Consider the following 26,181-nt stretch of genomic DNA (forward strand, 5'->3'; position numbering starts at 1 on the left):
TTTGCCATGGCACTTAGTAACGTGACTCACTCGCTCACTGTAGTGGTTGATTAACATTGGGACCCTCAATTATTTCATCTAATGGTTGCATGTGATAATGGTGTTACAGTAAAACAGACAAGACACAGAAGCTTGATTTAATTTTATTACACGTGGGAAATACAGTTAATAAAAAAAACTGACTGATTTAATAGAAGATCTAAACAATACCTTGTGATTCAAGGAACAAAGACAAGGCAACATGCGTCACACTGAGAGTGTGTATTTTTTATTTTGGTCATGACAGCAATAACAAGTTATACTAAAATGTTTTCATTACCAATCTCAGTCAAGTGCAATTTTATAGTAACAGCAAAACATGGATATAGCTACTTCATGCAAAGAGATTTTACAGCTCCTTTGGATGACATTTTAGTGCAACATTCATAAAACGGGAAGTCTAACTATACACAGTTAATTAAATAAATAACAGGACAACAATATCAAGCAAAATTTGACAAAAGTGCCTTTGAAGTTGCATAAAACCACCGTGACCTCATTCCCTGAATACATTTTGTGGTCACCAAATGTGTTGTGTGCAGGACAGAGGGGGTGGGGGATGAATTATGAGCTACAATTCTTGATGGATATCGAAATTCAATGTCAGATCTTCATCATCCTCATCCTCTGGCTGATGGGACACCAGCTGCTCGTAGCGAGCTTGACGTTGGTAATCTGGATCAATATTGATCCATTTATTGGCGACCCACTTCGTGCCGTGGGTGACCACACAGCCTCCGTGCAGAGCGTATTCATCCTGCTCTCCAACCCATCCTGCAGGGGAGAAAAAATATATAATTCATCCATCCATTCATTTTCTTCCGCTTATCCGAGGTCGGTTCACGGGGGCAATAGCTTTAGCAGGGAAACCCAGACTTCCCTCTCCTCAGCCACTTCATCCAGCTCTTCCGGGGAGACCCCGAGGCGTTCCCAGGCCAGCCAGGAGACATAGACTCTCCAGCGTGTCCTGGGTCGTCCCCGGGGTCTCCTCCCGGTGGGACATGCCCGGAACACCTCACCAGGGAGGTGTCCAGGAGGCATCCTAATCAGATGCCCGAGCCAAACCTGAGATTCGACTTCCCGACGGACCCTCCTCTCCAGCACCCCTGAATAGACCTTACCAGGGAGGCTGAGGAGTGTGATTCCCCTGTAGTTGGAACACACTCTCTGGTCCCCCTTCCTAAAAAGGGGGACCAGCACCCCAGTCTGCCAATCCAGAGGCACTGTCCCTGATGTCCATGCGATGCCAAAAATGCTCGATAGGACTCCTTCTTCAGCTTGACCGCATCCCTCATCGCAGGTGTCCACCAACGGGTTCGGGGGTTGCTGCCACAACAGGCACCGACCACCTTACGGTCACAGCTTCGGTCGGCCGCCTCAGCAATGCAGGCGCGGAACATGGTCTACTTGGACTCAATGTCCCCCGCCACCCCCGGAACGTGAGCAAAGTTCTGACGGAGGTGAGAGTTGAAACTCCTTCTGACAGGGGATTCTCCAGACATTCCCACCAGACCCTCACAATACGTTTAGGCCTGCCAGGTCGGACCGGCATCTTCCTCCACTATCGGAGCCAACACACCACCAGGTGGTGATCAGTTGATAGCTCCACCCCTCTCTTACCCCGAGTGTCCAAGACATGCGGCTTCCCCCGAGTGTCCAAGTCTGATGACATGACCACAAAGTCAATCATCGAACTGTGACCTGCGTCTGGGCAAGGGAAAGCGTGATTCCATCAATTTACTCATCATAGGGAGTCTTTTAGCCGTGCTTTGTCTGGTCCCTCACCTAGGACCTGCTTGCTCTGGGTTACCCTGCCAGGGGCATAACGCCCCAGACAACTTAGCTGCTAGGATCACTGGGACACACAAACCACTCCACCGCAATAAGGTGATGGCTCAAGGAGGGGAAAAATATATCACTTTTGCATTTTTTTAGGGCAAAGAAAGTACTGTAATCCGCAGTTTGGTAATAATTTGCTCCTCTCATGTAGCTAAATAAGGCAACCAAAATATTAGAAATGCCTCTCAGTATATGTATAACTACACTATTGCCAATTACAACCTTAATAATGACCATATTGTAGTTTAATATCTCTCTTAACATGTCAAAACTGAGCATTGTTATATTTGTAAAGGGAGAATTACTGATATAACTCATTTATATTGCATCTTATTAGATGCTACCTAATGCTGTGGCCAGTGCTATTATGTTTAAACGCAAAGGCCAGTTTTCCCCACATGTTGCAATATACAGTAATTTTTCCTACATAATCTGTATAATATTATAACCTTGTGTCATGGACATTCAAGGTAATTTGTATTTTATAGCTGAATTTAGATTGTGCTACAAAGGCAGTAGTACTGTACCTCTTCCGTCAGAAAGGTAGTTGTACCAGAAAACAGCTTTCCCTTTGGTAGGTTTCACCCTTAGGTTACTCTTGTCACAATTCCTCCTTGTGTCCAGGAGATCGACATCATTCTGAATGAGAGACTTAAAAAAAAAAAAAAGCATGCTTAGCTATGATAGGGTCATCAGGGACATAATTTAGGATTACAGGATTACAGTAAACCCCCGCTATATCGCGGTTCACCTATTGCAGTCTCACTATATAGCAGATTTTGTTTTGGGTGGATGTTATGACAATTGTTACTCTCTTTTTTTATATTGTTTGTATATTATTTTTGTGATATCCATTGGTTTTGTGTTTAAATTTGTTTGTATTGTTTTACAATTGTGTTAAAGACCTTAAAAAACAGTTGTAAGTGCCATAAATGCTATAAAAACATGCCTAGGGTGTATTTAAATAGGGTATGTCTATATCGTGGATTTTCACTTATCGCGCGGGGGCTAACCTCGGTGATGGAGGGGGGGAATTACTGTACCTCTCAAACACACGATTGAAAGCCTCTCACACACTACTGAAATGCTCTCATAACACTACTATTTTACTGTGTGAGAGCGTTTTACCTGCGTGTAAAGTGTGTATGAGCCAAAATATTTCTGTAGCATGTGTGAGAAAATTTCAGTAGTGGGTGTGAGAGCGATTCAGTATTGTGTATGAGTGTTTATTCGTGTGTATGAGAATGTTTTAGTAGTGAAGGTGAGAGTGTTTGAGTAGTGTGTGTAAGAGCGTTTCTGTAGTGTGTATGGCAGCGTTTCAGTCAGAGGTGGGACCAAGTCATTGCTTTGCAAGTCACAAGGAGGTTTCAAGGCTTTGCCCTCAAGTCCCAAGTCAAGTTCCAAGTCGAGACAGGCAGGTCCGAGTAAAGTCGCAACTCCTTTGAATTTCGAGTCTTTTTGAGACATTTTAACCCCACCCAAAAAACATATTTTTCTTAAATTCACATTCTGTATATAGCAATAAACTGCATTTTCTTGTCAGCAAACATTTCCAGTGAGGCAATTTCAAACACAAATAAAAATGGATTTCAGTTTAAAGTTGGCATTTCTTGTATCAAAAACATGAGGCATTAATTAAAAAAAAGTGGAACACAAGTTTGTCATGTTATAAAGGTACAATTTTATCCAACTGTGGTATCTCAGTCAGAACATTAGGGGGCCCTATGTAAAAACATTACATCAAAAAGAGGCAAAGAAAAGGACACGAAGAAGAATGTAGTTTCATGTCAAATGCTTGCTGTGTGCTGATGGATTGGTAAATAAAGCGAATGAAAAAGAAATACAGTACAGGACTGATTCTTGAGAACACTCCACTGACTAAACCAGATTGTAATGTACAGGAACCCCAGACAGCGCACGGCCGGTCTGCCATGTAACTATTTGCTTGATCACTGACAAAGCTAGCTGCTAATGCTAACGAAAACAAGCACATGTGACGTAAAGTCACGCCATTTCCACAATGCAATGTGGAATTTATTTTTTTATTTTTTTGCAATAATTGTCCTTATTGTTACGTTAAATGTTGATTTGACACATTTATTGTTGATTTATGTTGTACTTTTTTTTTAATATAAAAAAACTTAATAAACTTTAGGCAGTGTGTGAAAGATTGACCTCTTGGTCAATTCCTCTGTCAGAGTGTGGCCAACAGGGTGTTAAATGTTAAAAGTTAATAACAACTAACTATATATTAGCAATAATGGCGTGGGACACTTCGACCTAATAAATGATCAGTAAGACCTTCAGCATTATGTTGTCACTTACCATTTTTTCTTGTAGTAGAAACAGTAAATTGCATACATAGCTATAGAAAGCGAAAACGACAAGGTGTTGGTTTCTCAGTGCTTTGGTCAAAGTAGTCTTTTCAAGTCAATGGCTTCAAGCCCAAATGAAGTCATGAGTCATTGCTGTTCAAGTCCCAGTCGAGTTTCAAGTCTTTTTACATTATTGTCAAGTTGAGTGTAAAGTCATCGAATTCATGACTCGAGTCTCACTGGAGTCCAAGTCATGTGACTCGTGTCCACACCTCTGGTTTCAGTTGTGTGTGTGAGAGGTTATCCTGACTTATGCCCCACAAAATTGCTCACAATTTTTTGCCGCCACATGTATTCACTGACAAACAGGCGAGCTAACATCAATATGACAGACATGATCTACTTTTACACAACTCTGCGTTCACATTTCCAGACCTACAGACAATTACGCACCACTTCATCAAAGGTCCTGTTGTCTGCCACAGGGAATGCGGTCTCCCCGCCCCCGTCAACAGAGTTCAGGTAGAAGAGAACAGTGATGTACCTGAGTGTGCAACACACGGGTTTTAAAGTAACACACACATGGATGGTTCAAACACACATTTGACAGGTGGAGTCATACAAACCAACATGACTGTTGTCACAATGGAATACAAAAAGGACACTTAACATATCACACGGGTGGACATAAATCCAGTAGCCTCACCTGCAGGATGTCTCGAAAGGAGTTGAGGCGTTAGCCGCCAGACGTGTGTGAGTACACGCGGTTTCTGGGTAGAAGGGCCCACTGTCGTGATGGGCATGGTAGTGCCCGCCCTCCTCATAGCGGACCACCTGCAGCGGCTCACTTAGATCCACCAGTGTGGTCGGCAGACGCGTGAGGCGAGTCACTCTTTGGCATTAAAAAAGGGGATGACATTTCAATTACTTCTAAAGGTGTATCGGAAGATCGGAAATTTTGGACATACTGTAGATGTTAAATGTGAATGAGTGTTACACAGGCTGTAATTTTAACATTGTCACAAATCCCCAATAATAATCCCGAAAGAATCGGATCAGAAGGAGGTCATACCGCCTTTCTTCCTCACCTTGTCTTAATGTCTTGAAGGACCTGATGGGCTCCTTTTCCCTGGTATAGCCAAGTGTGTCGACTGTTCCTCACCAGCTGGCTCTTTTTAACCCCCTGTTGCAGCAGAAAGTGCTGGAAGGCATCAGCACTCAGGAGCCTGAACTCTTCTAAACTCAGCAAACCTTCAGCACATGAAATACACACCTCATGTGAAACCTACACTATATTGCCAAAAGTATTTGCTCACCTGCCTTGACTCATATACCAATTTAAGTGACATCCCATTCCTAATCCATAAGGTTCAATATGACGTCGGTCCACCCTTTGCAGCTGTAACAGCTTAAAGTCTTTTGGGAAGGTTTTCCACAAGGTTTGGGAGTGTGTTTATTGGAATTTTCTACCATTCTTCCAGAAGCGCATTTGTGAGGTCACACACTGATGTGTGATGAGACGACCTAGGTCTCAGTCGCTGCTCTAATTCATCCCAAAGGTGTTCTATCAGGTTGAGGTCAGGACTCTGTGCAGGCCAGTCAAATTCGTCTACACCAAACTCTCTCATCCATTTCTTTATGGACCTTGCTTTGTGCATTGGTGCACAGGCATGTTAGCAATGGAAGAACTATTACCACAAAGTTGGGAGAATGGAATGGAATGGCCCAAAATATGGGCTCCTTAATTCCAGTGAAAGGAGCTCCAAATGTTTTAGGATACCAAGAGATTTTGGACAATTCCATGCTCCCAACTCTGTGGGAACAGTTTGGAGCTGGCCCCTTTCTGTTCCAACATGACACCAGTGCACAATGACATGGATGAGAGAGTTTGGTGTGGATGAACTTGACTAGTCTACACAGAGTCATGACAGCAACTTGATAGAACACCTTTGAGATGAATTAGAGTGCAGACTGAGAGCCACACCTTCTCCTCCAACATCACTGTGTGACCTCAGAAATACGCTTCTGGAAGAATGGTCAAAAATTCCCTAAACACACTCCTGAACCTTATGGAAAGCCTTTTTAGAAGAGTTAAGCTGTTATAGCTGTTAAAGGTGGACCGATGCCATATTAAACCCTATTGATGTTACTTCAGATCATATGTGAGTCAAGGTAGGTGAGCGAATACTTTTGGCAACGTGTATATTTTATATACCTGCACAATATAATGAGATCCAATATGATGGGTGAATAATAATAATAAAAAAACTTCCTTTGCAAAGATAATGTTCAGTTTTGATTGATGATATCAGATAGGTTTTAGTTTAACAATAATCTTTGTTATTGTGAAGTGGTGTTGAACATGACTTAGTGCATCATACTGTGCAATGCATTTAAATAGACAGTGCAGTGCTAAACGTCAGGGATAATCGGCTTCCAGGGCACATGTACGGATGAACCTAAAATGCACAAGAATCTTATGTGTGAACTTAATTTCATACTTCTCAAAACATTTGAATGCACATGTCCAAACTGTTTGATGTTTCAGGACTTTTTGTACAACTTGCTTTTCACTTGTCGTTTTTCCTTTATATTAATCAATTTTTTTTAATTTATTTTATTTATTTTTTATAAATGTTTGAACTCAAAAATGTGTATTTAAAATGTAATGTCATAAGAGTCCTGGATTCAAATATAATCAAATGAACCTTGGTTGAACCTCAAGATGTGTTAAACTAAGGGATATGTGATGATAAACAGACTTTAAAGAAATTCTGAGACATCAAAGAAATTTTAGACAGGACACCATTAAAAACAAGTGACCCACACATAGCCTGACAATTAGTCATACTTATGACACAATTAAAAGCAGGTCTAGACAGATTGGCCAAATATGTTAAGTGCTATGAAACGGTTAAAAATCAGGCCATCCAGGATTTACCAATCAGAGGAAAGGGGTTGTCCCAAACAACGTCATACTGTATATAGATCCATGTTTTGCTCATTGTGCTCCAGTCTCTCCCAAGAGATGCTTATGAATTTGTTCCTCTGCTTATAAAAATACATTATTTGTGACCAGAACTGCTAAGGCTCCAGCCTCTTTTCCTGTTGGACTTTGAATTTTTTCCAGCTTCTGGGGCCTGATTAAGGGGATGGATGTAGAGGACGGTACGGGACCCAGACTTCATTTGGCCCTACCTGGTGTTCCTGCCGTCCTGAACTCAGCAACATTAATCTAGCAAGGAACTGAATGGCAAATATCACAACGGGTTTTTGAGCCATGAACCACCCATCAACCAATACATTTCTGTGTTCATTAGAATTGATATTTAAGTAGTTCTCTTCTTCATGCTGTCCACATTTCGACATGAGACCAAGATGACACTTAACAGTTTGTCAACAGTACCTCACCATTGCAAGCTTCAAACAGTGTTCTCAGATGGAAGTTAAAACAGAGAGACTAGAAGAGTCACAAAAAGGCATCGAAGTGGAAATATATATGAATCAGCTCCTTGTTAGAGAACAGCAAGTTGTGCAAAAAGTACTGAAATATTGAACAGTTTTACATGTACTATATTCAAACGTTTAGAGCTCAAATTAAGTTCACTCGTAAATGTTGTTGTACATTTTAAGTTCATCCAGCAATATCACCCAAACGTCAAATATCCCAAGCTTTTAGTGAGTAGTGTATCTTCCAAAGGGTTTTACTGTAACTGACATTTTAGTAACTACTGTTGTGGTGAAATTGGTTCGTAATGTGCTAGTAAGAGTTTATTCTGCCCCCTTTTTTTTTTTCTTCTCAAATTTACTTCCTAACACATCATGTCAGGCCAAGTATGTGTTTACCTGTTACATTTGGTAAACCTAACATACCAAAAATGTACACCATGCCATGAGAAGAAAATTGCAAATTGGTTGAATGCATTTATGTATGATTTGTGTGACACTAAACAAATCAAATTTTCTGAGTGACTTCTTACCATTCCCATCTTTGTCTGCATTGAGCCCAGCATAGATTTCTTGCAAATTTTCCGGCGTAAGCCAAATGCCGTCCCTCACTCGAGAATGAGTCAGTATCTGTTAAAGACAAAAGACTGGATGAGTTCATCAACCCTGTACTAAGACACTGTGCAGCATTCATGATCCACACAGTGACACTCACCTCATGAAGCTGCAGCTGTCCGTCCTGGTTGATATCTAGAAGGTTGAAGATCTCCTCTGGGCTGATGTTGAGCTCCTCCGCCAGCTCCTCCTGGCCGTCTTGCACCATCAACTGACTTTCCATTAGACCCTTTAGCTGTGCCAGCTGCATCACAATACGGCACTCATCCTCTGACAAGAACCCAGGTATCTCTGCACAGTGACACACACAATTGTTGCTACAAAATAAACAAAAATCTTGGTTACAGTTTTGAATTATTAAGCTCTGACAAATGAACCACCACTTTTGTGTTATTTTTTTTGGATTGATGTTGCAAATTTACCAATGGACCTAACAAATATCATTTGAACTGCCAGCGGCATGAAGAAAAAGCACCAACTGAATTTTTCCAGTGAAACCTCAAAAGTCAAACATGTTTTGTTGTTTGATCTTCAAATGCCACTTCTGGGGCATTCCACTTTGAAGAGTTCACAGTACTGAATTTTCCAACTAAACCATCTTTGCTCCAGGACACTTGACCCGCTTGACAATTTGCTCATGCATTGCTGCTTCCGTTCGTCCAACAGATGCACTTATGTCATCTGCACTTCATCCTGAGACCATGAAGCCTAAATTGGGTCAGATGTGCATAGGAAGCTTTATTTACAGTATATGAAGGAAACAGTTACTTTGGAAATGTATTTAAAAAAATTTGCTTCAAAATTAGCTTTTTCTTTCCTTTATTTGCATCCAGTTTATTCGTTCCATTGCATACAGAGGGTAAAATAAACACATTTCCATTCATACAACAGAACAAGTCATGACTTGCTGAGTGTCAGCTGTGTTTATCTAAAGAGACCCAAATTTGAGTATAGGTAAATTAGTAGGTACTACATTCACTAAATGGAGACAAGATCATTATTATTTCAGCAGTCATCCTTTTTTTTTTTTTGACATTTACGTTTGGTGATGTGCCGTGAGATTTTCCAAATGTAAAATGGGTGCTGTGCAGGCTTAAGTTTGGGAATAAGGAAACCAAAACATCAGAACAGCTCTAAGAACGATGCAGTGCAGTTCTCTAGGAATTACAACCACAATAATACATATATTGTTCAATGGATACATGGACGTCTCAAGCATTGTCTTTCTGAACACAGACTTTGTCTGCTTGTGATTTGAAAAAGTGCTTACCAAAGAGCAGAGGTTTCAGACTCAAAGTTCTCATTTCGTGGACTTGACCGGGAACTAATGACACCTTCTGAACATGTCCCACCTGGCAGATAAATATAAATGGATGGTGATTATTGTACGAACATTTGTTTGTGTGGTGCGGAATAATGTGTGGTAATACTAGCGACGCATCATGGCAGCACGGCGCTGACGAGTACTCACTCGGATGCCCTCGATGCGTGGGAGTGAAATGTCACGCGTCAACGGTGCCTTGGATGGCGGACGCGGCGAATGTGGGTTCTGCTTGTCGCTGCTCTGTGTATCGCGAGGAGGACCCGGCCTGGCGTCCTCCTGCCCGCTGCTGTAGTGCACGTACAAGAGGAGGACGATCACATTGATGATGTAGACGTGGAAGAACACCATCACCACCACGAAGTACGAGCGGGAGCACACACTGGTCTTCGGGCCGGGGAGGCGCTCGCCAGGCAGGCGGCCGAGCCGCGATGGCGCGCTGCCGGACGCCGTGCTGCTGCTGGTGTCCTCCGCCTCCTGCTTGGCGGTCATCGCGGCACTCAAGTAGTGGTTAACGGGCCGTCATCCGCGAGGTCCATCTGACAGATCAAATGGACATTTTCACGCCCAAAAATAAAATCCTTTGCTCGTCTGAAAACGAATGGTCATCATAGTGATGCCACTAGTTTCTACCACCGCAGTCGGTTTGTTTACACTGCAGCAATTCCCTTCGGCTGCGAGCGTAATGCGCATCCAGCACTGCGATGGTTGGATGCTCCCTTCTCAAAACTGGCCAACGCAGCCGATCCAGCGTCAACAAAGTTGTCTAATCACACTTTAGGACGAGAATCCCAGTAGTCTTCTCCATGTGCGAATATTGATACACAAGCAGTGCAGTGGCAAGAGCAACAGCGTGCCTGCGATGCAATGGTGACCTCTTGTGAATTGAAAAGATAACACATTTGTTTTGCAGATTCACGCTGGCAGAGGATAGTCGCAAACACATCCGACTTCGCAGTTTTGAGCTTCTGGGTTCAAATACGGCCTTCCTGTGTGCACTTTGCATGTTCTCCACGTGCTCCTGTGGGTCTTTTCCGGATTTCATCCCACATTCCAAAAACACGCATTGGTAGGTTCAATTGCACAACTAGGCAGTAGCGGTGCTGGCTTGAATAGCGCCCAGTGCCCAATGCCAAGGGGAGCGATGAAACATTTTTTGCCTATATAAATAAACTGGTCCCGAAAAAACATGTGGGGCAACTTTACTTTGTTAATCCATACATTCCTCACATGTGACCCCCGAGAAAGGCACAGTAAGCGCCTGCATTTTTTTTGCTGTTTTTGTGCTCAGGAGTAGCCGATTCTTTATGGCAAGGAACTATGTTGAAGTGAGGGGAGTAGCTTCACTTAATCAGGCCATAGCTTCTTTAGGTCTGTCTATTAGGAGAGTAGTACTTTGGCGCCATCTTGTGGCATATATAGACAATTATAAACCTTTTCCAGTGAGCGCCAATTATTTTGCTATTCGTGGCTTGAACCCTACAATGTATTTGATATGTGCAGGCCATCAGACTTATGGACTAATAAACATTTAGTTTGTGAGACTTTAGGAAACACTGTTTTGATTTCATTGTCACATAAATACCAGCTATAATTTTTGGTTACGTTGAAAAATAATTCAATTACCACATACAGTAAATGCTTTTCACGTGGGATAGGGCACAGAGACCCCTGCCAAAAATAAAAAAAAAACATAATTGATTGCCCCCACAAAGGTTTATAATTGTCTATAGATGCCACAAAAGCACTACCCTCCAAATAAAGAGTGCTTTGGCCTCCTCCCCTCACACTTTATTCGGAAAACCACTCGCGTTGTAGGCAGGACACGCTCTGCTGCAATATGATTGGCTGCAGGAAACGCTCCGCTGCACTATGATTTGCTGCTGCATCCCGGGAGAACACGCCCTTCTGCTTCCAGACGGCAAATTAAGTATGCGTCTTCAGTGTGGCGGCGTTATTATGAATCCCACTAACCTCAACCCAGCCTAACCCTAATCCTAACCCATTTTTACCCACCCTAACCCCAACCCTAGCCCTAACCATAACAAAGTTGATTGTTTTTATTTTGCACAAATGTGATACATATTTGAAGTGGTCATCTTGCTACATTTGCGTAGCTTACTTACCATAATGCAAGGAGCCAATCATATAGCAGCAGAGCGGGATTTGGGGGAGTGAGTAATAAATGCTCCCTTCATGTCAACATACAGTAGGTCCCTTGCAACAAACGGCCAATAGATGGAGCCAAAGTATTACTTTTCTATTACACAGGGTTTTGCCGCTATTTTAGGGCATTTCAGAAAGGGTACAAAAAACAGTGAATAGGCGAATTTTTCCAGCAAATAACAGAGGAAATATTGAATTCACATTAGGCAGGGGAACATTGTATTGCCAGAAGATATTTAGGTAGATTGGGATAACATTATTAAATGCTACTGCCCATCAAAATGCTTTTGTCATGGTTTTTCAAAAAGAAGTTACAGCTGCTATACGCTCTCATTTCAAATTAACATGTTTGGTTATTTGACACTCACACAATTTAAGTTGTGGATTTATTGTAGTTTGTCAGTCTTTGAAACACATACAAAATAATTACATTTTGATGCCAAGTGTCATCAATTGAACTACATTATACAGTTTGATTTACAACCTTATTGAGCCTGACTCTTTTTAAAAGTTTAATTAGATAGGGGTTGTTGCTTTTTGGTGCGATGTACGTTTTAAAATAGTAAAATGCAGTGAAATGCAAATCTACTAAGTTGCACTAAAACTGCATGTCAATTTTCCACGTAAACAGGAAGTATCATACAATGCTAACCGTAACGCTAACAATGTCGCTCATTTTGCTGATGTTTGATCTATACTACGTCTGGGAAATTTCTTTGCCAATTGTGGATGCCACAAATCAAGAAGCAAGTAGGATAACTAAAGCAAAAATGCTAACTCCTTACATAATCACCCACAGTGATCCACTTAGAATGCTTCATAAACAACTTGAGTGTTCTTTTTATACAGTGCCTAAGCACTATTGTCGCCGGTATGTCGTTCTAACTAAACGTGTGGGATTTGAGTCACATGACTCGAGTTGAATCAGACTTAAATGACTGATTTTAGGACTAAAATTTATGAGTGACTCGACTTGATTTTGACTTGGTACACTATATTGCCAAAAGTATTTGCTCACCTGCCATGACTCAAATATGAATTTGTGACATCCCATTCCTAAGCCATAGGGTTCAATATGAGGGCGGTCCACCGTTTGCAGCTACAACAGCTTCAACTCTTGCTTTGTTAGATGTTCTTCCATGTTAGAAATACAAGAACTGTTTCCACAATGTTCGGAGCATGGAATTGTCCAAAATCTTTATAAAGCTCTTTAGTTCCAGGGAAGGGGACTTTAAAGGATTCCGTATAGCAAAAGATTTTGGACAAGTCCACATGCTTCCAACTTTATGGGAACAGATTGGGGATGGCCCCTTCCTGTTCCAACATGACTGTGCACCAATGCACAAAGCAAGGTCCATAAAGAGATGGATGAGAGAGGTTGGTATGGATGAGCTTGACTGGCCTGCACGGTGTCCTATCCTCAACCCGATAGAACACCTTCGGGATGAATTAGAGCGGAAACTGAGAGCTAGGCCTTCTCGTCCAACATCAGTGTGTGACCTCACAAATGCGCTTCTGGAAGAATGGTGAAAAATTCCCTACACACATTCCTGAACCTTGTGGAAAGCCTTTTCAGAAGAATTAAAGCTTTTATACGTAGCTGTAGCTGTGGACCGATGTCATGTTAAACCCTACTGATTCAGAAGGGGATGTAATTTCAGATCATATGTGAGTCAAGGCAGGTGAGGGAATACTTTTGGAAATATAGTGTATTTCTGTGACTCGGCCTGACTTAGACTTGAACTACATGAAGCAGATATATAGGGGGAGCTCCGAAAAAGATTACATTTGCATTCAAGGATTTTGTTTTTGATAAAATCGGGCAAAAGAGAATAGCCACATGGAAGGTTTGCGACTCAAAGATAAGAGACACAACAACTATGAGATCTAACTTCATTAGCCACTATAAAACAGACAAAGGCATGTTTGGTGCGTTAACTTTGAAATTCAGCAAACCAATAGCTGGTCAAATATGAACTAAGCTTCATGTCGGTTATGCTTTTAATTGAGAAGACAAAGTAATAGACAATAAGAAGAGTGGTTTTGGAACATTTGAAAAAAAATAGCTTGTGAATGTGTTCAGACAAAGAACTCATGCTAGTACAGATACTGAGTGCAAAGTGGCTAAATATGCAAATATACTGTATATGGTGACTGAGCAAGATTTTATAACTTATTATTTGCTTAACCGAAGTGATGGCTTGACTCGACTTCCTTGAAATCTACAGAGGACTCGACTTGACTTGATTTTTGCCGCTGTAACATGTGGTGGAAACTTAGTTAAGACTTGAGACACACTTTTGACCTGGACACATGTGACTTACTCCCTCTTCTGTTCATAACCACCATGGCCTTCTCTATTTGTATTGTTTGTTTTTGGTGTTTAATAATACCACCCTTCTCTCAAGTAGGGATTCATGTTAAAGTTACTACTGCATCTATTTTTCTAACTGTTTGGGTCAGTCCCTGTTGATGCACTGTGTGAAAAAGGGGTAATAAAGTCATAGTCAATTATTATCCCTCAAAAGTCATGACATTCTAAGAGGCCATGACTTAGAGGAGCATTGATATTTTTGATATTGTGATATTTTCCTCTCATTACTCAAGAAGGAAAAAGAATGAACAGGAGAGGCTGCTGCAAGCTATCTACGTTTTATTGATACAGAGAGTCAGAACATGTTCAACATGTAATGGTAACATGAAGTGGCAACAAGAAAATTATATTATATAACTCTTGCTGCATCACGTTGATTCCCTGCTCACTCCTCTGCTTCCTTGGTCTGCAACGACAGTAGTGTGGAGAAAACAATACACTGGTCAGATTTTGAGATCCGGTCAGATTAGGGAGTTTTAATTTGACAGGACCATTTTTTATTACCTTAATAATTTCACGGCTTTTTACCCTCAGCTTGTTGACCTGGGACTCAGCGATGTCGGCTCTCTCCTGAGCCTCCTCCATCTCGTGCTGAACCTTCCTGTACCTGGTCAGGTGTGAGTTGGCCTGCTCCTCCTGTATTAGAGGCCACAGTTCGGTTATAACTTTGCTCGCTGATTTAGAAAAGACTACAATATGAGAATCACCAGGGATACTTACAGCCTCCTCTGACTGCCTCTTGTAGACCTTAACCTTCAGCTGGAGCTTGTCCACCAGATCCTGGAGCCTGTGAATATTCTTCCTGTCCTCCTCAGTCTGTTGTAATTGACATTACTCATCTTAAAACCACTCTTTTTGCCACTCCATGTGATTATGTATCTATTTACATGAGTTGAATTTGCATAAGTTGATGTTTCAACCTACCTGATAGGTCAGCTCCTTAACTCTTCTCTCATATTTGCGTACACCCTTGACAGCCTCAGCACCACGCCTTTGCTCGGCATCAACCTCACTCTCCAATTCACGAACCTTTCGGCGAAAGAGTTTCAATCTTGTCAAACCACAAATCTCCCGGGAGAAAATTATTTGTTTAGTTCTTCAGGACAACCAACCCGAGCCTCCAGTTTCTGGAGCTGCTTCTTGCCCCCCTTCAGAGCCAGAGTCTCAGCCTCATCCAGGCGGTGCTGCAGGTCTTTGACTGTCACTTCCAGGTTCTTCTTCATCCTCTCCAAGTGAGAGCTGGTGTCCTGCTCCTTCTTCAGCTCCTCTGCCATCATGGCAGCCTGAAAAGAAATACTCATTTCACTTATTTGACTATTCAGTGTTCATCTGAAAAGGGTAAAGGCAGGTTTTCTTTGTCTTTCATTTTCTTAAATTTGTAAAATTATGACAACACTGGAAGATTACAAATTCAAAGTTGAGTTATTTCTGTATTGCAACAAGGTGACTCACATCAGTGATAGCCTTCTTGGCCTTTTCTTCAGCATTTCTTGATTCCTGCACAGAATCTTCCACTTCACCCTGGACTTGGACAAGATCAGCTTCCAGCTTCTTCTTGGTGTTAATAAGGCTGGTATTCTGAAGAAAGAATTTGAATTGCCTAAGAATCGGTATCCAGCTATACAACTGTTTCAATTTTGGCTTGTATTTATCACTTGTGTACCTGAGAGTGCAGCAGTGTCACACGCTCACTGGCATCAACCAGCTCAGCTTCAGCCACTTTGCGACTTCTCTCCGTCTGCTCCAGAGTAGATCTCAATTCCTCGATTTCAGCCAGCATCAGGTTGTTCCTGCGCTCCACCATGGCAACCTGCTCTCTCATTTCCTCCTGACCTCTAATTGCCTCATCAAGGTGCAGTTGAGCATCCTATATGAATGTTAAAAGAGAAGGTTCAGTCTAGGTTAAACAAGACTATCTTTAACCATGAATAAAATAGGATGTCTCTACCTTGAGTTGTCCCTGGACGTTCCGCAGCTGTTTCTGCGCCTCAGCTGCCTGGCGGTTGGCATGGCTCAGCTGAATCTCCATCTCATTCAGGTCTCCCTCCATCTTCTTCTTGAGTCTCAGAGCATCATTCCTGCTCCTGACCTCAGCATCCAAAGTGGTCTGCATGGATTCGATCACCCGCTGACTGTTTCTCTTGATCTGCTCCATCTCCTCATCCTTCTCTGCAAGCTTTCTGTCGATCTCGCCCTTGACTTGGGTCAGTTCAAGCTGAACTCGAAGAATCTTGGATTCCTCATGTTCAAGTGTTGCCTTTACAAAACAATGAAAAAAAGTCAGTTTTTGCTGTGTCATTTTAAAAATTTCCATGAATCATACCTCTGCCTCTTCAAGTGAGGACTGCAGTTCAGACTTCTCAATTTCTATGATCTTTTTGGCTTTCTCCAGTTCATGAATGATTTTTCCAGTTTGACTCATTTGTTCCGTTAGGTCGGAGATCTCCTCTGTAGTAAAGCCATGAAGAAATTATGTCACACTTCAAAGCATAGTACAAAATAGAGTCATGCGCAAATACAATTGTTTTCACCACAGTATTCTGTTTTTTTGTTTATTACTGTGACGATGTAAAGTTTCCAGAATGGGGCGCACCTACTTAACCTTATCAACTTTGTACGAAAAAAATACTGATGTGACTAGTAAACCAAAATTAGAGAATATTAAAATTGGTATTATATAAATATTTTCACTCACGTTGGAGATTTTTGTTCTCCCTCTTCAGGGTCTCTAGATGGTCCAGAGCTTCTTCATAAGAATTCTTCATCTTGAACATTTCAGTGCTTAGAGAGCGGGCCTCCTTCTGAGCTCCCTCCAGTTCTGCCTGGGTCTCTTCATATTTCTGCTTCCACTCAGCAAGAACCTGAAAACATTTAAAAGACACATTTATTAATAGTTTGTTTGACTGCACCAGACATCATTTAAAAACTGACCTTGTCAAAGTTCCTCTGCTTCTTGTCAAGGGCAGCAGCCAGAGCGTTGGCTCTCTCCACATCAATCATCAGATCTTCCACTTCACAATTAAGTCTCTGTTTGGTCTTTTCCAGGGAGGCACATTTTGCGTTCACTGCTTCGATGGACTCCTCTGCATCCTGGAGACGCTGGGCAAGCTTTTTCCTGTTAAGAGTATTTCACGCAAATATCATGAAAATGAAACATTACTCGTGTGACCAATTGTGAGGTTGTCATGGCTTACTTTGCTTCCTCAAGCTCCTCAGTGCGCTGAATAGCATCCGTCTCATATTTGGTTCTCCATTGAGCCACCTCGCTGTTGGCCTTGGACAATGCCCTCTGGAGCTCTGCCTTGGCCTCCAGTTCCTCCTCATACTGCTCTCGGAGCAGGTCACAGTCATGACGGGAGGACTGAACAGCGTGGGCCAAGGCGTTCTTGGACTTTTAACAAGAGACATTTTTATCGAACATTTGAAAACTCAGTAAGTGCAGTTTCACTCATAAAAACTTGAAAACCTTTAATCTGAATGTTCACATACTTTAACTTCCTCATCAACGTGCCTCTTGAGCTCTTCAATTTGCTGGATGTTAGCCTGCTTGCTCCTTGTCAGCTGAGAGATAAGGGCCTCTTTCTCCTCTAGCTGGCGACTGATTTCGCCTAAGGGAAAACATTGGTTTTGATCAATATCTGTCTTCCTTGAAGCAAACATTAGTATGGCTATAGATATTATAGTTGTCTCTCACCGTGTTCTGTTTGCAGTCTTGCCCTGTGGAGGCCAGTGTCATTAAGCTGCCTCACATGTTCATCATTTTTGGACTTCAGCTCACTCAGTTGATCCTCAAGTGTACGGCACATTTTGTCCAGATTAGTCTAAAATAGAATTTAACAGGGAGCATTGTAAATTGAGGAGTCATTGCCAAACTAAAAAATAGTTCATGTATATGTTGACTAAGCAGCCAATGAACTAAATGGTTGTGGTTAACCTTTGATTTGGAGATATTCTCCATGTTGCTGCTGAGGTCATCGATCTCCATCTTGTATTCACCCTTCTCCTTCTCCAGCTTCTGTTTGACACGCTGAAGGTTATCGATCTGCTCCCCGAGTTCAGCCACGCTGTCAGCCTGCTTCTTGCGGAGAGCTGCAGCAGTGGCCTCGTGCTGCAGGGTGGACTCTTCCAGGTCACGACGCAGCTTCAGGAACTCGGCCTCACGCTTCTTGTTCATCTCGATCTGAACAGAGGTGGCTCCACCGGCCTCTTCGAGTCTCTCACTGATCTCCTCAAGTTCCCTGGAGAGATCAGACCTCTGCTTCTCCACCTTGGCGCGAGCGGCCCGCTCAGCTTCAATCTCCTCCTCCAGCTCCTCAATACGGGCCTGTTATTTGCATTCACAAAATGAAAAAGTAGTGCATCAGGGTTGCCACCACAACGGTGAGTTTACCATCATGAACCAACCTGAAGTTCTTTGATCTTCTTTTGATGCTGAGCACTGAGGGATTGTTCATCCTCAATCTTGCTAAGAAGTTGGCTTGACTCAAAGTCCTTCCTGTGTAACGATACAACTTCATCTAGTATGCTTTGTAAATCCTGAATTCGGTAAATCACAAAAGCAACTGTAGATTTGAAGGGTATCATCATCATCACAATTATGCTGTTTCCTGACATAATCTAAGATTGAGTTTGGTAGCCAGTGGGATACATTGTGGCCTGTGACCAGCATTGTAGTTTTTTAGGTTACATACTATTCTTAAACAACAAAGAAATACAATTATTTTTCATTTTTTATTAATTAATTATTTCAACCTCGAGTGTCAGCTTTCCCTTACTTCTTGAGTTTCTCATCGGACTGCTGCTTGTCATTTTCCAGATCCATGATGGTCTCATGGGCCAGCTTCAGATCTCCTTCCAGCTTCCTCTTGGATCGCTCAAGATCCATACGGAGCTTCTTTTCTTGCTCCAGGGATCCTTCAAGCTGTTTTGCGTGAGGTGTAATATTATTATTTATATTATTATCTATCCATCCATTTTTTGTACCGCTTATCCTCACTTGGGTCGCGGGCTTGCTGGAATATTATTATTATTATTATTATTGCTATCTGTCATGACATATACATACATCATCCACTTGCTGTTCCAGCTTGGTCTTGGCTTTGGTCAGAGTGTTGACTTTGTCTTCCTCTGCTTGGAGGTCATCCAGGGTCTGCTGATGGGCCTCTTGGAGGGCTTTCTTCTCTTTGGTTAACTTTGCAATGGACTCATCTAGAGTGGCCATCTCCTCAGTCAGGTTTTTGACCTGCACAGGTTAATTCATGTTAATTTAAATGAGTATAGTGTTCTGAATCAATTGTGTGAATAAAGTTAAAAATGTTGCAAAGAGCAAATCTTCGAACCTTGTTCTCAGTGGCATGCTTCTCCTTCTCAACTTTAGCTAGGGTAAGCTCCAAGTCATCAATGTCTTTCTTCAACTCGGAGCACTCGTCCTCCAGCTTCCTCTTCTTCGCTGTCAGCTCAGCGTTCACCTCCTCCTCATCCTCCAGCCTCTCAGAAGCCTCTTTGACTTTTGCCTCAAGCTGGATTTTGGCCTTGATAAGACCCTCACATCTTTCCTCTGCATCGGCAAGGGTTTCACTGTCCTGGTGTCACAATGATACACAATTTTAACAAATATTTAATTGTAACGTAAATAAATAGACAAATAATGAAATAAAAAACTTAATGTTTAACATACAGACTGAATCTGCAGCTGCAAGTCGTTCTTCTCCTGCAGGAGAGAAACCATCTTCTCCTCCAGTTCCTTCTTCTTGGCCAATGTCTTTGCCAAGTCCTCCTTGGTTTTTTCAAACTCCTCTTTCACGTTGGCCATCTCCTTTTCAGTTTCTGCACTCTTCAGCATAGGCTTAATCTTGAAGTACAGCTTCATCCATGGCCAGTGTTTGACATTCGTGAATGAGCGGATGTTGTACTGGATGGAGTAGATGGCCTCTCTGAAAACAGTAAACAAATAGAAATCAATAGTTAGAATGAAGCTATAGAGTATGTATTTTACTTAATGATGCCATCAATCTAAATATCTCGTACCTTCTCTGCATCATCTTAACAAACTCCTTTCTCATGACGTAACCTCTGCAGAGAGCCTGTGTCATGGTAACCAGGATAGCAAGTTTTTCATCTCGCATCTCTTCAAGTGTACCCAGCAGACCGGCTTTGAAGAACACCTGTAAGACAGCGGTCATGCAATAAAGGATGCGTTAGATAAATGACTCCAAACCAGTGTGCTGTAGCACACTAGTGTACCTTGAGAGCTCCTCATCTGCAATCGGAAGTGACCCAATTTCAATTAATTGGACTGAAAATTATTTATTTTCTCCAACTAAAGTATTGTTGTTAATCTATCTAGCGACATATACTGACTGGCAGAACAAATAAAAAGTCCTCCACTGGATGATGCAAGATACGGAATTAAACCTTTTGTTGCATTTTTATTTTTTGGTGGTGTGCCATGAGATTTTTCTTCTGATTAAATATCTGCCGTGGCTAATAAAGTTTGGGAAATCCAGTGTTAGACTGTGTTGAGGAGTTTATTTTTATGTTCACCCCCAGAAAAACATACATACCTTTGTGTGCCCAAATTTGTACTGAGTCTGGTCAACATCAATAGAGCTCAAGAGTTTCTCTGAAGCCTTTTTGTTGTCAATGAATTGTCCCTCAGGAATCACACTGGCATTCAACACTTTGTATCTAATTTGAAGGAAGTTGATGGTTAGTTTTCGTAATTGATGAAATTCCCATAAATGCGTAAGACATGCCTGATATTAATCACTACCTCTGCTTAAAGTCACCATAGAGGATTCTGCTGGGGAAACCCTTTCTGCAAATTCTGATGCCCTCCAGCACACCATTACATCTCAGCTGATGGATGACCAGGAAGTTTTCCATCAAACCTTGAAAAATGAGTTTTGGACTTATTGTACTGTACCCCTAATGTAATTCTAATATAAGAGATACTGTACCTGGAGTCTTTGACTCATTTGGAATCAAACAACGCACAAAGTGAGGATGGGTGCTTCTTAAATTGGTCATCAGCTTGCCCAAATTCTCCTGAAATGGGAAAAAGGTAATTTTGATGCATAAGTTGTGGAAGCCATAGTATTTGACACATAAATATTTGTGGTGTGACACTTACTCTGAAAAGAGCTGAAACAGTCTGGAAAGAGCCACCCTTCTTCTTCTTGCCCTTTTTGCTGTCAGCTGTAATTTGAACATGACAGTATGTTTTTATCGACCAGTGTATTGTAACAAGCCAGAAACACAACAGTTATAGTTTGATGACACATGACTTTACCCTCAGCTCCGGCATGTGCGGCATAGAGGTGTGCTAAAAGCTTGGCACCCGACTTCTGGTAGAGCTGAACAACTGAGTCATTCAGGGGGTCCTTGTTCTTGTCCAGCCAGCCACTGACATTGTAGTCAACAGTGCCAGCATAGTGAACAAGGGCGAAATGAGCCTCAGCTTTGCCTTTGGCAGGCTTTGGCTTCTGGAAGGGGGCACTTTTACCAAGATGCTGGTCATACAGTTTGTTCTTCAAGGTTACGTCTGAAGCCTTGGGGAACATGCACTCCTCTTCAAGGATGGAGAAGATGCCCATTGGCTGTGATGACATTTTGTCTCTTACTATTGTATCAACACATTTATTTCCAAGTAGTGATGTTTTTCTTGTATACCTTCTCAATAAGCTCAATGCAAGCAGCCAAGTCCATGCCGAAGTCAATGAACTCCCATTCAATTCCTTCTTTCTTGTACTCCTCTTGCTCCAGGACAAACATGTGGTGGTTGAAAAACTGTTGCAGTTTTTCATTGGTGAAGTTGATGCAAAGCTGCTCCAAGCTGTTGAACTGAAAGATTAAGAAAACATCAACACCAGCTTTGAAGTGAACCTAATTATGACTTAAGCTTGGATGTATTATAGTGTATGAGTACTTACATCAAAGATTTCAAAACCAGCAATGTCCAAGACACCAATGAAGAAGCTTCTGGGCTGCCTGGTGTCCAGCATCTCATTGATTCTGACCACCATCCACAAGAACATTTTCTCATAGACTGATTTGCTAAGGGCTGAGACTGAATTGTGAACCTTAAATGATAAGGAAAGGGTGTTAAGGTGAAGTTAGGGATTGTCTGTTCATTTAAATACATTATGTCAACCTTCTACTTCTTATACCTGTGGCACAGTCTGGCCTTTAGTCACATATTCATTCCCGACCTTCACCCTGGGATAGCACAGGGCTTTGAGCAAGTCAGCAGAGTTCAGACCCATGAGGTAGGCGATTTTATCTGCCACTGAAAGTGAAAAACAGGAATATTTAAAAATCAAAATGAAAGGAAACAGTTTTCATTTGAAGGGCTTTTATTTCCTACCCTCAGTGCCATCGGGCTCAGCCTGCTCCTCTCTTTGCTTCTGCTTAAACTTCATGTTTCCATGATGCATCACAGCTCCAGTTAGCTTGTACATTACTGCCTTTTCTTCTGCGCTGAATCCCAAAATGTCAATGGCAGTCTGGAATGAAAAACGCATGTAGTTAGGATACCAGAAGCTAGCAATATTTTGATACAATCCAATAGAAATCTAGCTCATCCACAATCTACTAGGGATGTGTGAATTGGAACTCATCCTCACACTGTGGCTCAGATATTGAACAATTCTATTGAACTCTCGAATAGAGAGACATTGTGTATTTGCAACTTTATGAGCCATCAATTTAGTGTGGCTGTTACACAAACTAATACAATGGTAATTAGCAATGTGCCTATGCCTGAATAGCTATACTCACATCAGTTGCTACAAATTCTTCAACATCATCGATACTCTTGACAGTGATTTCACCTTGACTGACCATTGGGTAGTCATATGGATTTGTGGTGATCAGGAGTGCCTCTGTAATAAGCATGGATGTTAGTATACAGTATATGTGTATGCAGCAGCGGACTCAATGCTAGTAAACTATGAATATTATTCACTCATCCCCACCAAGAAGATCGGGTTTGTGGCCAGTCATGAGCTGATAGAAGATGTGGTAGCTCCTCTCAGCTGACAGTTGGAAGGTAACACGAGACTTCTCCAGCAGGTCTGTATGGATTCATGTAAAAGGAGAAAATGATTCTCTACAGTACATTAATGGACTCGATACTCTGGGAGTTTTCAATAATAGCTTACATGTTTCAATGTCAGCTGAAGCCAGCTTGCCAGTGGATCCAAAATGAATCCTGATGAATTTACCCTATGTAGAAACCGATTCACGTTTTCTTTAGTCAGATATTATAGAATTGTATTGTGATTTAATACATTATTTTATAAAATAAATATTGAGCAAAGAAAAAAACTTACAAATCGTGATGAATTGTCATTCCTCACAGTCTTGGCGTTACCATAGGCTTCTAGCAAGGGGTTAGCTGCAATGATTTGATCTTCCAGGGACCCCTGGAGAAGAAATCAAAGTTATCAGTCACTCACAAAACATATAGCGACTGCTTGTGATTGCGTAAGTGTCAGGTTTCATCAGAAATGTATTCATCACTCTTCACCTGCATTTTGCCAGAAACATGGTCAGACTTACTGACCAAGCATGTTGTGTTCTGATGTGATACTGCATATATTGTATTACCTGCATTTTGCTAGCAGATTGCTCAGCCTTCTTTCCTCCAGCCACTGCGATTGTCGCAAAGTACTGGATGACACGTTTGGTGTTCACAGTCTTTCCTGCACCGGATTCTCCACTGGGTTACAAAATGCATTCAAAGGCATTTCATCAAAAATGACAGGAAAATAAGAGTAGTTGCCAAGTAATAGACCTTTGTTTGCACTTACGTAATCAGGATTGACTGGTTTTCCTTATCTGTAAGATATCAAAAAGGTTTACAACAATTTCTATTAAATATCTGATGTGTTGGATTGTTAAAATAAAACCATACAAAAAAGCTGAGCCAAAAAAACATGCCTTTTAAAACCGTCTCTTGAAATAAACATTGTATGATCACTAAACTTTCCAAAAGAAGCTGTCATATCAAAGTAATGTACCTTGAAGCATGAACTGATAGGCGTTATCAGAGATGGAGAAGATGTGAGGTGGGGCCTCAATCCTCTTTTTGCCTCTGTATGCTTCTACGACAACTGTGTCGTACACCGGAAGCCACTTGTAGGGGTTCACAGTGACGCAGAACAGCCCGGAGTAGGTCTGGAAAACCATGTGATATGTTAAAAATGATTGATGTCAAGTCCATCAACAAGGGATCCATTGTCTCTTTTGTACGGAACTCACATAGATCATCCATGCTGCATAGCGCTCTTTGAGGTTATACAGCACAGAAGGCTCGCTGAGGTGGGTCATCATGGCCATGTCCTCAATCTTGTCAAACTTGGGTGGATTCATGGGGAAGATGTCATCGTCCTTTACAGTGAGACTCTGCCAAAGAGACACAAGTGCAAGAGCGTTCAATTGTGTGCCTAAGCAAATTAGATTTCACTGAATGAAACGTGGGTTAAGATCTAACTGTAGCTTTTGGATTTAACTCTTTTCTTCGCATAAAGTTAACCAAGGAGATTTTTGTTGCAGTGCAGATTCTTCTTCAAACTGTTTGTTTACATTTTCTTTTCTTTTACTCTCACCTTCCCATTGAGCGTTTCCACGGTGGCTTTACCACCCTCTTTCTTCACCAGTTTGCCCTTGAGATACATCTCAGCGGGTTCAGCCACATAGTAGGCTGTTTTGGCATCAAAAGGAGTGTTTTGAGCTTCAATTCGCTCACGTTCTGGCTTCCGGAGGTAAATGGACGCTGGGCCAAAACATTCCATTTCTGGGTCGCCCATGATGATCTTTTACTACAAGCAATAAACACAATATTAAAAGTCATTCATTTAATCAACAAAGTAGTTAGCTAGTTCAAATCTTCAACAATGAAGCACACTTGTGCTGGCTAACCACACTACACAACAGCAGTTTGTGCTTTGAAACAATAGTTGAAAGTCATGGCATGATTATAACATTTCAAAGCATAGTGCTTACTAGTAAGTAGATGATTTTGTATACTCCAAATGCATAGCTGATTTACCTTTGAGGACACCACCACGTATGAAGAAATTCTGGGAGGCTTCAGAGCAGACTGTGAAAAAAAATGTAGCACAGGTCTAGTGAGGTTCGCAGAGCCTTTTTACAATATACAGTTTACCTTCATGATACTTCAAGTCAAATGGATTTTTTTGTTGTCATTTATTAAAAATCTTTTATCTTTAACTCATATGTATTCTTGTCCACTTTACAGAATTATTGATTGGACATAAATTATAGCTGGATGTTTTACCAGCCTTTTTGTAACATAATGACTGTAGCCATAGCTTAGCTTTTGAGCAACCTACCTTCGATGGATGTCTGTCATAGACGGATACTTAGGCTGCCTTTTATACAGTTGGACAGGATGCCATCACATGTACCTTGCTCTATTTGGTCATGCTGCTTGGCATGCCACTTGAGAAGTAGTTCTTACATCTTGCTGCCATATGAAATATTTATATATCTACCTTGTTATATCCATAACAGGGTTTGGGTTAATCTCAAAAGATGTAAGTAGTTGCAATATGTACTTTGATTATATAGGATAACATTATTTGCTTAAGAATTGGTTGCAATTGTTGTGTCTTACTGAGAGGAGGCAATCATGTAAAACTATAAAATTGTTCACTTTTGAATTAAAAATACAATGTATGTAAATGGTATAAATGTAGTATATTGTTGGTGAAAACTGCCTAGTCTACTACTCAACTGTAGATTCTACTTAAGGTTAAGTGAGCAGTTGCAGACAGGCCGTAGGTGTGACTGATAGCTCTGTTTAATGCTCTCTGGCACAACAGTGGTCCCTTGGTATGCATTGCAGGAGCGAGGAAATATCACCCGTATACTGTTTCAGAGTCCATACAAGTCAGAAATTATTAAAACTGAATCAGTGCCATTGAGCTCTGAAGAAAAGAAGGATTGCCAAGGGATTAATTGTCACGACAGTGCCAACAGCTATTCTCGTTTCTTCCTCTTAAGGGACGCACAAGGCGGTCACAGACAATCCCTAAATG

The 26,181-nt window shown here is 41.5% G+C and overlaps 2 protein-coding genes across 2 annotated transcripts; both read right to left on the bottom strand.

The window, feature by feature from the left end:
• Positions 1 to 127: 127 nt before the first annotated feature.
• Positions 128 to 10,602, bottom strand: p4htmb (prolyl 4-hydroxylase, transmembrane b). Its single transcript, XM_061785990.1, has 9 exons — positions 9,727 to 10,602; positions 9,526 to 9,607; positions 8,356 to 8,546; positions 8,174 to 8,270; positions 5,282 to 5,444; positions 4,900 to 5,085; positions 4,647 to 4,737; positions 2,406 to 2,529; positions 128 to 813 (listed from the first exon to the last, which is right to left on the bottom strand). Exons 1-9 carry the CDS (start codon positions 10,066 to 10,068, stop codon positions 611 to 613), a joined length of 1,479 nt encoding a protein of 492 aa, XP_061641974.1. The 5' UTR covers positions 10,069 to 10,602; the 3' UTR covers positions 128 to 610.
• Positions 10,603 to 14,378: 3,776 nt separating this feature from the next.
• Positions 14,379 to 25,325, bottom strand: LOC133483190 (myosin heavy chain, fast skeletal muscle-like). Its single transcript, XM_061784009.1, has 40 exons — positions 25,170 to 25,325; positions 24,727 to 24,939; positions 24,380 to 24,523; positions 24,139 to 24,295; positions 23,929 to 23,956; positions 23,726 to 23,837; positions 23,449 to 23,541; positions 23,278 to 23,341; positions 23,092 to 23,190; positions 22,895 to 22,998; positions 22,482 to 22,620; positions 22,285 to 22,403; positions 22,048 to 22,197; positions 21,788 to 21,958; positions 21,408 to 21,714; positions 21,249 to 21,313; positions 21,076 to 21,163; positions 20,889 to 21,006; positions 20,680 to 20,803; positions 20,144 to 20,280; positions 19,794 to 20,049; positions 19,456 to 19,698; positions 19,182 to 19,358; positions 18,892 to 19,037; positions 18,521 to 18,611; positions 18,051 to 18,440; positions 17,811 to 17,937; positions 17,606 to 17,724; positions 17,311 to 17,507; positions 17,048 to 17,231; positions 16,812 to 16,977; positions 16,440 to 16,564; positions 16,065 to 16,373; positions 15,780 to 15,983; positions 15,569 to 15,694; positions 15,229 to 15,399; positions 15,041 to 15,145; positions 14,837 to 14,932; positions 14,621 to 14,752; positions 14,379 to 14,522 (listed from the first exon to the last, which is right to left on the bottom strand). The coding sequence occupies exons 2-40, from the start codon at positions 24,925 to 24,927 to the stop codon at positions 14,502 to 14,504; spliced, it is 5,805 nt and encodes a 1,934-aa protein (XP_061639993.1). The 5' UTR covers positions 24,928 to 24,939; positions 25,170 to 25,325; the 3' UTR covers positions 14,379 to 14,501.
• Between the last annotated feature and the right edge of the window lie 856 nt (positions 25,326 to 26,181).

Source organism: Phyllopteryx taeniolatus, chromosome 9 (genome assembly GCF_024500385.1).
Source record: "Phyllopteryx taeniolatus isolate TA_2022b chromosome 9, UOR_Ptae_1.2, whole genome shotgun sequence".
NCBI lineage: Eukaryota > Metazoa > Chordata > Actinopteri > Syngnathiformes > Syngnathidae > Phyllopteryx > Phyllopteryx taeniolatus.